Raw genomic sequence first — 16,053 nt, 5'->3', positions numbered from 1 at the left:
AAACCTGGTTTCTGGGTCTCAGAATCTCAAAAGGAGTTCTTTCAAGTTCTGCAATATGATAAATGAGTGGTGTTTATTACATATGACTGATAATTCCTATTAGGAAGGGCATTTAGTACAAGTTTTAAATATCTTCCACCTGGAGTATTGCATGGCTCTGTAACTGTTCTTACTTCAGTCAGGTTCACTCCTTGCCACCTGCCTTCAGTAAGATCCATCTTAATAAAACCCAGAACTGATAGTATTCAGCTGCTTAAAACATTTTAATAACATCTCACTTTCCACCATGATAAAGTACAGCTGTTTTTCATGTAATGAAAAGCCCTATACTGTTGGGCATCTTCCATTTTTTCCAGATTTTATTTCCAATAGGTGCTTCTCTAGAAAATGCCTTTGCCGTACGTACATCTGTGTCTCTGTGCATTTGCCTTTGTTGTTGTGAATGCCTCTTCCACTTTAAAGGCATTTTGCGTATTCATCCCAAAGGCCCTACAAAATCCTATCCTCCCTGCTCCTCTAGTCACAATGGGAGCTCACTTCCTTGAGAGAGACTTCACAGACTTTGCCAAGCTTGTCCTTTTGCCTGTTTTTCCCCTCATTCTTCATCCACAGAAGTCCTTCCAGTTGCAGTTGTCAAGTCAGCTTCCTTAGGGACTCTTTCCCTAGTACTCAGATTAGATTAAGATATTTCCTTGATAAATGATTGCATAACATCCTCTAATTTTCTCTCGGAAATTATTCCCCAGTAGTAATTATAGAGCTTTTGAGTATTCCCCATCTTTCTTAATAGATTTTCTAAATTTTAGATTAGATTTATCTATTTTTCAGTCTATGAGAGTTTCTGAATATGAGAGTGCCTACATATGTATGTATGTATACATGTATACCACATGCATACATTGCTCATGGAGGCCAGAAGAGGGTATGGATCCCCTGGAACTGATGTTAGAGATAATTGTGAACTACCATGTGGATGCTGGGAATCATCTCTCCCAGCTCCCCTGCAAGAGCAAAAAGTGCTCTTAACCTCCTTGCAGCCCCTTTGTATAGAATTGAAACTGAGATCAGGAGGTATGGTCTAAAGGGTCATAATCCTAACCTCAGTACCTGCAGTTACTAGGTACTTAACACATTTGAATGAATGAATGAAAAGCTAAGGCTTTCCTGATTCCCTCCTAAAACCTTTTCTGGTATTTTATGCCCTTCATTTCCTCGCACTCTTGTCTGTGCATTGTATATGAAATGGGCATAGTAAGTCTTACTTTAGGTTGTTGTTCATTATAAGAATCCTGGTCATCTTTGCATTTCTGCCAGAATTTTTCCTCCGAATATGTGGAGAAAATTTCAAAATTGTTTTAAGTGTAACAATTTTTATTATGACTTTCTTCTTTAGTAGCATATCTTATGTCTGCCTCAAAATATTGTTGTGACATACATTGGCATTGTTATCCCTTCTGAAAAACATACTTTAAGAACCTACTGCACACATAGTCGTTCATAAAGGTCTGTTCATCAGTAAGCTGTATTGAACCTACATGGGTTTATATCATTTTATTTCATAAAAGAAAAATTCAATGCTTTTCTTGGCCAAATATTAAAAATAATTTTATAACAATGAAAGTAATAGAAATGTAATTTAGTGTACAGATTTTTTTTGCCCCCCAACAACACCTTTATTCCTTAAATCACAGTATTTTTGTAAAGTAATCATATTAAGATATAATATATGCCATAAATTCACTTTATCTTAAGTGTAATTCAATGATTTTCAGTAACTCTGCAATCATAAAATTTCTACAGTATGGTTTATTTTTAAAAACTAAGGAATGTAAGTTTCAACATTTTAAGTAAAATGTAATTAGACATATTTTGTTTCCTTTAAATCTCAGTCATTCCCTTGGCTTGCTAATATTTCCTGAATGACATTTTGTTTGGTAGTACTGTCGAAAGATAAGAAGGGACTGTTCCCTTCTGCCTACTCATGAGGCTAAAGTACCTTTTTCACCACTTGAGGTGTGGTATCAGAAAGGACAAGCTGGAAGTGGGACTGGAAATAAAATGAGAGTAGAGTGGGAGTAAATGACAGATGGGGAAGGGGAAGAAAGTGAAGAGGTGTCAGGCATAGTGGAAAAGCCATCACCATTCTAAGAAAATGTGAAGCACTGTGACTTTTCTGAGTCAGGGAGCTTATTTGTTAAAATCTGAGAATGGGAAAAAAAATGCCTTGGACCAGCTTTGGGGAATAGTGTGTGGACTTTACTTCAAGAGTTACTTTTTCTCAATTGTGATCTTTTTGCCTCCTCTTTCTGAGTTTTAATGTTCACACTACCTGATGGGTACATCCAGTCTGGGGTGATGTGTTTACCATGTTGTGGAGAGAGTAATGGGTAGAGTGTTTGTTACTGGTGCTTTCAGAGCTCACAGAAGAGGTGGCACCTTTCGCCTCAGGGAGCTTATATTCAAAAGGCCCTTAAACAGCAAATGATTCTTGAGTGTGAGCAGAAATAGGGAAGTTGAATTGCAAACTGCAGGTAAAGTCCAGAAACTATTGGCCATTGCTATCAAAGCACACAAGCTGAGTCATGACTTCCATTTTGATGTTAACTTCCTAACAAGTTACTGTTAGATCTGATGGCAGATCAGTGAATTGAGTTTTCTCAAAAAAAAAAGAAAAAAGAAAAAAATGCACTTGATTTTAATGCTATGGAGCCTTGCTGCCTGAGGCATCTTTGTCTCTTAGCAGTTGAGATACAGTTTATGAAGCAACTGTTGTACAGACCTCATGCTAGAGAGGCCTTATGTAGATATGTTTCATATCTCTGATCCATGTAATTGTTTTTTTGAATATTTAATACTTAATATGAAGAAAATATTTCAGTAGATGGAGACATGACATGTCATGGTAAGAGCTTGTACACTTCAAGTGAATGAATACATGATTAGAATGAATGCTATGTGTTGTGGATGAGTGCATATTCGATCCTTTGTCTCACTTTCATAGAAATTTTAAGCAGCCATTGTTGAACATCACAAGTAAAAGGTAGAAAGTTTGTAACAATTTTTGCACATAATCATGCATGGAGGGAGCTGGAGAGATGGCTCAGTGGTTAAGAGTGGTTTGCAGCACTCATGTAGGAAAGCTCACAACTGCCTGTAACTCCAGCTGCAGGTGGATCCAATACCTCTGGTCTCCAGCACAAACACCCACAAACAGATTCACAAATATGTACACCTATTTTTAAAATGCATGGAATATTAAATCTCAGAGGCTACTTTGCAAGTGCTACTGCTTTTCACTACACTGAAAAGTATCATAAATTTAAAATGAGCTTTGAACTTGACACATAGTAAGTGCTCAGTAAACACGGCATGTGGTCAGACTGCTTTTAAGATAAGCTGAAGTTATTATAGACAAGTCTTACTCTGTATTACTTCTAGGTTTGTGTATGTATGTGTGTGTTCTTCAGTCTCTTTCTACCTCATATGTTGAGACAGGGTCTCTCACTGAACCTGGAACTTGCCTATTGATTAGACTGGCTGGCCAGTAAAGACCCAAGTAAACACACAGAGGCTTATATTAATTAAAACTGCTCGGCCATTAGCTCAGGCTTACCACTGACTAGCTCTTACATTTAAACTCAGCCCATTTCTGTTAATCTATATGTCGCCACGTTTTCTGTGGCTTTACTTGTGTGCCATTATATGCTGCTCCCTGGATGGCGGGCTGGCATCTCCTGACTCAGCCTTCCTCTTCCCAAAATTCTCCTTGTCTGCTTATCCTACCTATACTTCCTGCCTTGCTACTGGCTAATCAGCATTTTATTTATTAACCAATCAGAGCAACATAGATTCACAGCATACAGAACATCCCACAGAATTAATTTGTTATTTAGCATTTTTCTATTAATAAGCAAAAGATGAAAACACTGTGTTATATGTGCCTAATTTAAGGCAGTTTCTTTCCCACAAAACCACCCCCTCGTGCCTGTGTTCACATCAGAGGTAGTAAAGTCACAATATCATATATGTTTGAGAGTTTTGAAGTGGAAACTTGATAGTAAGGGAATATTCTATGATGGCGAGCTTTTTGTGTGTTATAAGCAGTTTTATAGTTGAACCATATATTCACTTCAAATTAGTGAAGGACATATGCTGAAATTTTCACCAGAGATCACTTAACACAAGCATCTTCCAACCACATAGAGAAATGCCTGTAACGTAGCTTTTTGTCCTTCATTCACTAAAGCTACTTGAAAGAATTTCAGACCAGATTTGAGTCTGTAGATACTAGACTCTTCACATGTGCTTAATTGGGGGTTATTTTACATTTTGAGAGTCTTACACAACCATTTGTGTATATCCAGATGTGTGAGTGCTCCCATTGCAGACACTTCAGTGTTACTTATGTTTTGATTTTCACCAATATTATAAAACAATACCAGTTATTGCTCATTCTCTTGGGAAATGAATCAAGGGTGGAGAGATTTCCTAGTATTAATAATTCTAGTTTTTCTAAAGAAAAATAATTTAAACCTGTAGGTATTTAAAAGAAGTACACAAAGTACTTCAACTTCATTTGCATATAGTTTTGTTTAAGCATGCAACCTTTCATGATAGAATATAAACATAGACCCCTTTACACTTCCAGAAGAGATAGAACATGGAATTAGAATAACCTTTTGCTGTTTATGCTAATAAATACTGGAGAATAATCTATAAAAATAAGTACCTGTAGGGACTACTTACAGAATTTTTTTTTTTTCCTGTAGATAGGTAGCATAAAGGGGAATAGTACAAAGAAACAGATGGGATAAGTTGAGCTTTGTTTTCAGTACTAGCAGAAGATGTTTGGTTAGAGTGCTCTCTTGGCCTGAGAATGAAATATAAGCAGATAGTGCAGATGTAGGGAGCATCCTCCATGAGCACAAAGATGATGTGTACAGTGGATGCCTGGTTATTCCTGGGGATTTTATTTGGAAATCTAGAGACTCCCAAATGCTATTTTGCATGTAAAGTTAGAGGACATACTAGGAAAAGCTGTTCTGACTGAGTAGAAAACAAATAATTGTATTCTGTTTCTGATCTTCATTTATAGCACCAGCAACAAGTGGTGCAGGCTGTGGAACGGGCCAAGCAGGTGACCATGGCAGAACTGAACGCCATCATTGGGGTACGTGGCCTTTCCATTTTAGCTCTGATCTTAGTGTTTGTCCTTAGCTCTCTTGTTTTTCTCTTTTTTAAATTTTGTTCCACCAAAGGGCCAGAAAGTAATAGATGACCACAGTGAATTGAGCTCTTGCCCTTCAGTCTCCTGAGGCATTTGTTAGCTGCTCGGAAGCTTTGTACCACAGTTTACTAATTAAGTTGGCTCCTGAAAACTCCCCTGAGGAGACTGGACAGCTCTTTCTCATGTTTCTTTATTGTGCCATCAGTTTCTGTTGCTAAACTAGACAGGAAAAAAAGACGCAGATTGCTCTGATGTTAAAATGACCTGATTTCTTTTTATTGTTCCACAGATGATTTAAATTGTCTTAATATCACTTTTAGTAAAGTATGTATTTTTACATATCCGCTCCTACTCTTTCTTTTTTGTTATGAGTTGTTCTTACAGGATAGTGTCCATTTGTAGGAGAAAGTAGATGAACTAAAAAATCAGTGACCTGGTTAGAAAACACTAGCTGGCAGTAGTGACAGTGGTCTTTCCTAGAACCTGCTAGGTCCTTAGGTTTAGGCATTCCCTACAGCTTCAAATGTAACAACTAATAAAACTTAGAAATAATAATAAAGAGGAGAACTCTTGGTTGTCAACAGTCCAGTACTGACTTAATAGTTTATGCAGAAGTGCAAGAAACACATTGCTACATTCTAAAGAAGACTCCACTCCTTCTTTCTGCTCCCTCCCAACTTCTTTCTTTGTGTATAAATTATACACAAAAGTCTTTTCTCATTTTTCCTCTCAGTGTATCAAACACACTTTGAAATGCTAATTATTCCATTTACTTTCATTAAAATTCAAATTGCTGAGTGAAGATACGAATAAGGGTTGCCTGATAATCAATCTGAAGTGAAGATACTGCTTCAATTATGCCACTGTCTTTTAACAAGGGAATCAAGACTCAGGATCACTGCACTGGTGTTGGTGGCAGTAGTCTGATTGTAGCTTGTTCTTTAATGGGCTATTTGAAGGTCTATTTTGTATCTCTCTGACCACCAGAAAAAAAAATGGTAGTAAATTAGCAGACATCATAAATGGAAAAGTGCAAGAAAAATGTCCCTTGGAAAGGAGAGGCTGAATCAGAAAGGCCCTACAGACTTAGGAGGAACCTTTGTCATTCATTTACTATGCTGGGGTAGGTAGTTTCTTAAAACTCAAGAAAATAGCAACACACACACACACACATATTATTTGAGAGAACTCAGTTTTAAAAGTTAGTCTATGTGTACTTAGTAATTCTGCTTGTGTGAAACTTTTTTGTGTGAATGGGTTATGGTCATGTCAGAATAGTATGTATATGTTTTTTTGTTTTTATTTTATCTCTCATGGGTCAATCATGATAGAACCTACCTAAAGTTGTTATTCTATGTAGTTTAGTGTTTACAATGGCTTTGTACAATGTGCTGCCTTATCAGAAAACTTGCAGGGTCATTTCATGAGTGGCTAAAATTCCTACCTATATTTGATTAACACCTATTTCTAGAAAACTGCATTTTTGTTGTTTTGGCTTTTCTAGTTTCTAGTGAGCAGCTGAACAGTGGAAAAATTAAGCTAAATCAGACCTATGTTGTTTCAGATGTTGCTTAAAAATGACGACAGATAGAAAATGAAATAAGTTTCCTTATTCTTGTCATTTCACATATATATTTTTAATGCTGTTTTACATTATTTTGATTATATATAACTGTGTTGAATAGGATATCACATTGCTTTTTCTCAAAGAAACCATTTGTAAGTTGTAGCTGTTACCAATCAGCATATTGTTCATATAGATTTTATTATTAAAATAAAGCCAGTTTAATTTTATATTCTAAAAGTTTACTTGAAAAAAACTAACTCAATAGACCTTCATGCTGTAAAAGCAGTGTGTGTTGATGTTGGTGGATCTTGTGGAGTTTCAAACTGTTTATATTTGGACAGAGAATGGAGTTAAAATCATATAACCTGACTGTTCTGGAAACAGACTTTACAGAAATAGTAAAGTAAATGCTACCATTCTGGTAACTGCAAACTGAGAAAGAAGGAACTGGTTTCAAACTCACTTGATGAATTCTGCTGCTGAGGTTCTTTTGGTTTTTTTTTTTTTTTTTTAAGCATGATGATAGTCTTGTATCAGTAGTTTTCAGAGAATTTATGTTTTTAGGATTTTAAATGCACCAATTGTTCTCTCTTCTCTTGGGCATCGTTTTAAGAAATGGTAGCATAAAAATTAAAAAGCAAAAACAAAAACACTTATTTATTGGTATGCTGTGGGGTGGTGGCACACTTGTGCCATGACATCCATTGTGGAGGTTAGAAGGCAACTTGTAGGAGTCACTTTTCTCCTACAGTGTGGAACCTAGAGATTGACATCAGTTTTAAGCCTTGATAACAAAAGGCTTTTTCTGCTGAGCTGCCTTATCTTTCCAGGAAATGGTAGCACTTTGATTTGCTACCAGAATGATGACAGGTAAGGTTTAGATTTTTCTTACTTAGATTTTAGAATGGAATTGGCTGTGGTTTTTCTGCACTGAGAGAATGACAGCATTTTTTTCTAAGAAGCAAAAGACCCATTTATGCTACTGCAGACCTTCATTTATTTATCCCTACATATGCACCTCTTTTATATGTAGGCACACTATCCAGACAAGAGGGAATGTTCCCCGATTTAATGAAATCTGATGAAGCACCTTTTAACTCTGCAATATTATTCTACCTTCATTGGTAAATGAGCCAAACCAGTGATCCATGCAGTTTAAATGCAGAATGCTGAAGTGAGCCTGAAACTTGGAGAGGTGACTGTTTTCCTCACAATAAGCTAGTTGTGTTTAATGGAATGAAACACAGTTATAATGATTTTTTCCACAGGTCATGTTCAGTTTAAAAGTGTTGATAGACTGAAATAAGCTAAATATTATTTTATCTTTTATTTATAAGAAAGAAAACCAGGAAATTTCCTTTTTTTGTTTTTGTTTACAGTTACTGTCTTGTATTTTGATTTCATGTTCCCTTGAAGCTTTCCTTGAGCTACTCCAAATTGGTTGGGGGGAATGCTATGCATGTAGTTTGATACTGTCATGTGTCCTACTAGCCACTGTGTTTTTAAATTAGAATCTCTGTGAGATTGCGCTGTTGGAACAACACACAAATTGCAGTTTTAAATCAGTAATATGATCTAATTAGAAATGATGTTTTCATTTCCTGTATTATTAAATTGAGTCATCTGACTATCTTAAAATGCTTCTTAAATCCATTACACTATATAATCAGTACATGCTGTGTGAATGTGGTTATGCTTGATAATGGAGGCGAAACAGACTGATAAGAATTTCAACAAACCACTATTTACAAAAAGTTTTTTAGAGTGAGCCTTAGGAAAAAAAGAGATTCACCTTATGAAAATGAAAATGTATTTTTTTAAAAAAGAATCCTTCATCCTCTTTTCTGTTCTAACTTTTTAAGGAGGAAATGATATATATAAATGTGAGCATTAAAATATCCCATCCCAATAACCTTTATGAACAGGTATGCCATGGTGTTGCAGGAAAATGCAGTTTAGCACTAGAAAAGCTGAACTTCAATTTTTAGTAGTGACATTTTAATGATAGGAAGTCTGCAAAATTATTTGCCATCAATTGTGAAGGCAATAACAAGCCTTGGTGGTTTTTCACACTTTCTGTGTTAAGTGCTTTCAGAATGACAGCGTAAACTGTGTTAGAGAACTCCAAGGAAGGAAAACTGATTAAAATGTTCATGCTTGAATGGTGCTGATGGAATAGTTCATTTGGACTTTCTCTACCTCCTGCAGCTCAAGCTGAAATATTAAAATTCAGTGGATTTAAATCTCTCTCCTCTCAGCTCAGGAAAAAAACATTACATTTTAATAGGTTTTAAACCCATAATTCATTGGTTTGGAGCAGCACTATTAAATCTATTTAAATATTACTTGTATTACTAAGGAAATGATTTAAATGCCTTTGCCTTTTACCATCCTATGTGTTTGAATTATTTTTTTAAAAAGACAATATTTACTGTTGCTATTTTCTGCCTTAACACTGTTTTATTGTCCCTGTCGTTTGATTGACTCTTATTGAGATATAAATGTGTGTGCTTATTTTTCTACTGACCGTGTGTGTGTGTGTGTGTGTGTGTGTGTGTGTGTGTGTGTGTGTATGTGTATGAGTGTATGAATATGCATGTATTTATTCCAAATTGACATTCTAGGGGAGAGTCTTAACATATGACAGTTTAGAAAATATGCTGCTCCTTTTCCATTATAGATTTCAAAACTACCATTTTAAATCTCAAATGCATTTGGATGAAACATTGTGATAATTTTCATAGGTCTTTTAAAATAAGTCATTAGACAAAAACTTTAAGGACATAAATGTATAGGGGTATATAAAACAAGTGTGTGCACCTAATAGCAGGGACATTTCTTGCAGGGGAACTGAGTTTGGCTTCCTAGCACCACCAGCACTGAACAGCTAACAACTACCTATCACTACAGCTCATGGTGATCTCATACACACCTCTGGCCTTCAAAGGCACCTACATTCACATGTACCCCTCCACATATACATATTTAAAAATGAAAATAAGTCTTACAAAAAGCGAGTAATTTTTCTATAAGAATTGTATACTGTATACTCCTATGGCTACATAACCACTAGTAAGATAAACCTTGAAATAAAATGAAAAATACAGTTTACCTTTTTAACAAAAGCCAAAATATATGTATCCAAACACAGCTTTCCATTTCTTTATGTTCAATAACAGGCCATCAGAGGTCTTTTTTATGTGTTCTGCTATTATCCTATATTGAACATGGCTGTCCCACACTATTGAAACTGTATTTCCTGGGACTGTCTCATTCCCTTAACATTTTTTCTAGATGTTGCTGCTAAAACATGTGCCATGGCTTGAGGGTGCAAGATTAGGAGGGCTTGCTTTCCTCTGGTGCTTTGTAAAAAAATTATCTTTCAAGGGGTCCCAGTAGGCTAGCATTCACTTGCTCACCACAGCCATAGAATTAAGAATACCACTCTTTTCTCAATATTCTTTCCCTATGCACCAACACCTGGTTAGGATTGTTTAAAGGGTACAGCAGCTATGTGCTAGCCCTTCGTTTACTAGAGTTTCAACTATCCTCAGAATTTGGCTTCATAGGCATCAGTTTGTGAAGGGTCTTTATCATATAGGGAGGTTATTAAGGTCACATGTTACAATTGCAGCTTCTTTTCCTATGTCTGGTCTATGTGTAAACATGGTCTTTACAAGCTCAGCATTTACAGGTCATGTTACTTTTAAAATCTAAGCAAAGTCATCTTGTTTACTCTTAGACTTTATCATTGTTGCTTTCTTATTGTATATGATATTAAATTAACTTTAAAATGAGCATAAAGTAGATATGTGTTTTCTCAGGGATTGCTATTTCAACTTGGTTACTGTCTTTACTGAATAGTATGCCTGGAGCTTAAGGGCTTTGGAGACCAAGACTTCTTAAATCTTTATATTTGCAGCCCCTTTCATCCAAGACATTGCAGTGAAGCTTTGGATACGTAGATAGATAAATAAAGCTTTTGCTGATAATAAATCATAAAGAAATTATTATAAAACAGTTCTTTGGTGTATGTATATTATATATAGTTTTACCAATTAGTAAGAAGAAAGAAATTTTGCATACTAATGAGATAAGTGCTTATTTTTACATAAAGAAATAATTAGCTGAGTATTTGATAATATAAGATGTAGGGCAGTTCAGAGTTTTTCAGGTTGATCAGTATTCTGATTTTATAATCCTAAGTACTCAACCCCACTTCACATAAATACTAGAACAAAATGATCAGCATATAGGGACTTTCAGAAACTGTTGGGAAGTCTATCTTAATTCCAAGTCAAAATTTACCCTGATTATTTGTGAACTCAAGTCAGCATCTCTAACAGTAAACTTTAAAATCAAGCATTCTAATATAGTACAATCCAAAGATATTCTCTATAAAGAATAATAAGAAAATATTTAAAATCATTATTTTCTGTAATTAGACCATTATGTTCCTATGAGCAGAAAACTTTGTACAGTAAAATACTATAATTTGTAGCACACCGTTATCTCTATTATGAACTGAAGTGTTTCGGCTAGGCTTTGCTGGTGTCGCACAACTTGATATGTTTAAAATCAAGGCTCAGTGCAGTTTAATGACACAGTATGGGTGAGCATTTCCAGAAACACCTCAGGTTCATAATGCATTTTAATTTTTGATCATTGCATTCAGAAACTGTTGCCAATTTTTTCTTGGTCTCCACCCATGGCTTAAGAAGTTTGATTATGGTTTATGCTATGGGAAAGGGCACTGTGTAGCTGTCCCTGGGCCTTTTGCACTTCTAGGGCTCTGTTCATATGTGCTCACAGAGCAGTGATGATGCTTAAAACTAAAGCAGTTTTGCATCAAGTCCCTCTTTATGTTGATTCGCTGCTCCCTTTTCCCTTGGAGAAAGGAGCTGCAGTATTGAGTGATGTAGTCATAATTCAATCTTTGTGCTGCAGTTTGCTGAGACTCTTAAGAGGCTGTGATTTCCCTTCTCTCATAACAAAGACTGTCATACATTTAAATAATTTCCAGTTCAGTTTTCACTTCAGAGGTCACAAGATTTCTAGGTTAGGCTGATGATTTCTGATTTGTTGCTTGTGTGTATTCAATTAAGTTCTGTTAGAAAACTCTTCTGAAAAAAAATCTAGAAGCCAGCCATTTTATTTCCTCTCCCAAAATGTTGCTAACCTGAACTACTTCTTTATTCTTCCTGTTTAAGGAGGAGCCTTCTTTCCCTCCTTACATCAATAACTGCACATGTGTAGCTCACTTTGAAGTGAGCACAGTGTTACCAGAATTGTGTATAATATGTCTAGGTGGGGTAACTGATGAAGCTTGAGGCTAGGTAGGCCCTGGGATTCCACTGAAAGAATGGCTACCAGATTTGCTAGGCTGAGCGTGGCAAGCTGGGCATGGACTGGGTTCACTGTTACTCAGAGAAAGCAGGTTTGCTAATTAGCTTTTGTAAGTTGGCAGTTCAGAATTTTTATATCTTTGTTATGTTTTTCTTTGTATACTCCCTTTTTTCTGATGACTTCTCAGTGGTATTTCTCCATGCAGCATCAACAGCTGCCATCCAGAGGTCTTATTTCTTGTGGGCTCAGCCTGACTTTTGTATCTTTCAAAAAGTTGAAAGGGTGCCAGGTGGGGGTGGCGCACGCCTTTAATCCCAGCACCTGGGAGGCAGAGCCAGGCAGATCTCTGTGAGTTCGAGACCAGCCTGGGCTACCAAGTGAGTCCCAGGACAGGCACCAAAACTACACAGAGAAACCCTGTTTCAAAACAAAACAAGACAAAAAACAAACAAAAAAGTTGAAAGGGCAGAGCAAACATGGGCTCTAAGGGAGACATACTCACCTGAAACAGGCAACTAAAGTGTTACTATTTGTGCATGACTCTTAGGACTTAGGGAAAGCTGGAAGGGCTTTTAATGTATACACTCAGAATTCCCAAGAAAGCAGTTTTAGGCTCCTTCTAACTGAAGGTCATCAGTGCTGCCTTAAAAACCTTTGTGAAAAGAGTAGAACTTCTTCAGTGAATGGTGAGACTTAGTTGCCACATCTTCCTGTTTGTTAATTCTGCAATTGTTCTGGTGCCTTCATGTTACCTTGTTCAGTATTTTCATTTTGAATATTTTTAAGACTTTCTTGATGTGTTTTGAAGTGTATCTTCAGATTACATTTACCTTATTTAGGTTTTGGTAGTTGTGGGTTTTCTGGTTTTATATTTTACTACACGAGTCGACTTTAACCCATTTTTAACATTTTTATTTCTTTAAGATTTTTCTTTAATTTTAAGGCTTTTTTTCTTTTATGTATATGAGCATTTTGCCTGCTCATATGTCTGTTGCACCACATCTATGTCTGGTGCCCACTGAAGTTAGAAGAGAGTGTCAGATCTCCTTGAGTTGGAGTTAGGGATCATAGTGAGCCACCATGCAGGTGCTGGGAAATGAACCTGAGTCCTTTGCAAGAGTAACAGGTGCTCTTAACCAGTGACCCACTTCTCCAGCCCTATACCTTTTAATTTCAGTAAAAATTGTTTGGAAGGCTGTTAAAGAAAAATAGAAAACAAGAGTGAGGCTGTGAGCATTAATGAGAATTAAGAATACTCGTGTGTTCTTTTTATGTTTGTAGATACAGTTTTAGATACCTGGAATTAAGAATTCAGAAATATATGCCTATTACTGATGTTTGATATTCTTTTAAGCCAGATTTGTTGGAGTATAGTTTTAAAGTACAGGTAGTCCTATTTAGTGCAACTTGATGGATTTTTGACAGCTGAATATAGCTGTAAAGCTACTACCACAGTGACGAAGTAGGTTCTTTATCCCCCCCCCCCTTTTTTTTCTTTCCCTCTTGCAGCCCCTCTGGAATAAAGTTGTTCTCTCTCAAAGTGAGCTTGTTTGAGAATATACTGTAAGTGGAGTTGTTGTTAAGCCTTTTGAATGCCTATTCCTTAAACATAAGATCTTTGAGACTTGGCCATGTAGTTGCCCTTGTCAATATCTAGGTCCTGTGTACTGCTCAGTGATATTCCATTGTTAGTGTAGGTCTGTCTGCCTATTCATTCACTTCTCAAAGGGCAAGGAATTGTCTTCAATTTTGAGTGATTGAGAATAGTACTATAAGAAAAATTCACATCTGCATTTTTGAAAGTGAATTTCAAAATTTCTTCTGGGTGATTACCTAACAATGAGAATGCTGAATAAATGATATGCTGGGTGTGTTTCATTTTATAAGTGCTACACTGTCTTTCACAGCAACCCTGCTGTTCTGCAGTCTTGCTAAAGGGCCTAACAAGACTTCATCCTCACCAACACTTGGGATCACAGCTTTTTCAGTTGGTGGTACTCACTGTGCTTTTCCGTTTTGTTTTGCATAAAACTTAATGGCTTTGTCTTTTTATGTAACTTGTTATCTCTATGTCATCTTCAAAAAGAGTGATGAACCCTTCACTGTTCCCCCTTGTCATTTGTTTTGATCATCTTTTAATATTCTAGATATAAACATCATGTATTTGTCACATACATTCACTGGTTTTTGTAGCTCTTCTCGTTTTAACTGTGCCTTTTGAAGAGGGCACACTTTTGTTCATTTTTTGAGACAGGGTCTTACTACATATTCCAGACTAGCCTCAAATGTGCATCCTCCTGCCTCAACTTTCTGAGTGCTGAAGTAACAGTCACGAGCTACTATGTCTAAGAGCACAACTTTTTTTCTTTAAACATTGAGGTAATTCCAGTTTGAGAATTATATTTTCTTCTGTGGATTTTACTTTATTCTTGTCTCTAAGTAATATATGTGTATGCAACTCAACATCACAAATAGTTTTTCCTACTTATTCTTTTAGAAGTTTTCAATTTAGGCTCTTGATCCTATTTATTTTTATTATGGTTGTGGATTTTTGCTTTTTTTTTTTTTTTTTTTTAATTTGCAGACCGGGACTTCATAAATCTTTGTCTAAAACATAAATCAAATCTCATTGCTCTCTTGTTAAGAATTTTCTGGTTGGCCTTTTTGCTTAGTAAAATAATCTGAATTTCTCATGGCCTAAAGACTTCCCACACCCCCAGGCTTGATTTACCTATTGTTGAACAGCACTGGTCTCATCATTGCCAGCCTGTTCTTTATTAGGGTTAGGTAGCACTCTTTATCCTCCACAGTGCCCTTCTCCTTGTCCTGATGATGCTTGGTGCTTTTCTTCAAATGTTCATTCAGGTGGCCTGGCTCAGGTAGGGCCTTCCTGGCTGGCATCCCTTTTTATGGGTATGTCATCCCCTCTAAGTCTCTGAGCCATTGGCCTCTTTGATTTTCTTTATAGCACTTAGCATTGATTTGTGTGTCACTTTTTCTTCTTGTTCACTTTCCAGCCATCGTGCCAAAACATGAGTAGCTCAATTGTTTCAATAAATGTTTATAAAATAAATACTAAGCACTATTTTTCAAAAGTATATAATAGCTCATAATATATATTGTTTAGTAAATGTATAAACAAGTACTATACTTTGAACTGTTATTTGGCTTTTTTTCCCTAGTGTTGAGCCCAAGTAGAGAGGAAATGTAGACTAATAGAAATCCCATACGTGTCATATGATTTTAGTAATATCATTTAGGTTTTCTAATAAGAAACTTTATAATAATAAAGTTCAAGGCTGGAGTTGATAGCCACTAATTTGTCTAATTTAACTTTATAATCCTATTTTAATGATTATGGAATTTTCATTTTAAAATTTAGGGTCGTTTTTATGTTGGTGATTTCTCTAGACTTATCGTGTTTCTAGGCTTTTATTCTTTATCTCACAAACAGTGACTATAAAAAGAACATATATTTACTAGATGTTTGTATTGCTTCAGGTACTATGCTAAGCATTTACATGTGTTTTGTTTAATTTTTACATCAACCCTATGTAGAAATAATCTCATAAACTTTACAATAATGTAACACAACTTAGAATCGATAAGTAATTTCCATAGGGGTAATATAAGGAGGAAGTGCCAGAGATGAAATCTCTACTTCTACTGAGTTTGTCCGATTGTTCTCATCCTTTCTTTATTCTCTTGACTATCCTCCCTTCAAGACAAGAGAGCATATTGTCTTTAGCTTCAAATACACTATTAAAGTTGTTCCGGGCTCAGTGTTGGGAGGAAAGTGGAATGAGTGTGTCTGCACATGCTTACTGGTTAGCCTGAATTATCTGATTTATATCATTTTTATAGATTGGTTGCATTATCTTGATTCATACCATGCTTCTTGTCTGCTGATGTT

General features: G+C 35.9%; 1 protein-coding gene across 9 annotated transcripts in view; it reads left to right on the top strand.

Annotated features, from left to right (window-relative positions):
* The window catches only part of Tle4 (TLE family member 4, transcriptional corepressor), a 141,384-nt gene that overhangs the window by 44,264 nt on the left and 81,067 nt on the right, over nt 1–16,053 (top strand). For 5 of the 9 annotated variants that reach the window (XM_016006321.3, XM_006970130.4, XM_016006244.3 and 2 more), the window contains exon 6: nt 5,096–5,170. The exons of the other annotated variants lie outside the window; for them this stretch is intronic. In XM_016006321.3, coding sequence (XP_015861807.1) covers nt 5,096–5,170 — 75 coding nt within the window. The remainder of the gene's footprint in view (nt 1–5,095; nt 5,171–16,053) is intronic. 9 annotated transcript variants of the gene reach the window in all.

Source organism: Peromyscus maniculatus, chromosome 1 (genome assembly GCF_049852395.1).
Source record: "Peromyscus maniculatus bairdii isolate BWxNUB_F1_BW_parent chromosome 1, HU_Pman_BW_mat_3.1, whole genome shotgun sequence".
In the NCBI taxonomy this organism is placed as follows: Eukaryota; Metazoa; Chordata; class Mammalia; order Rodentia; family Cricetidae; genus Peromyscus; species Peromyscus maniculatus.
This window is presented reverse-complemented; position numbering and strand designations above follow the sequence as displayed.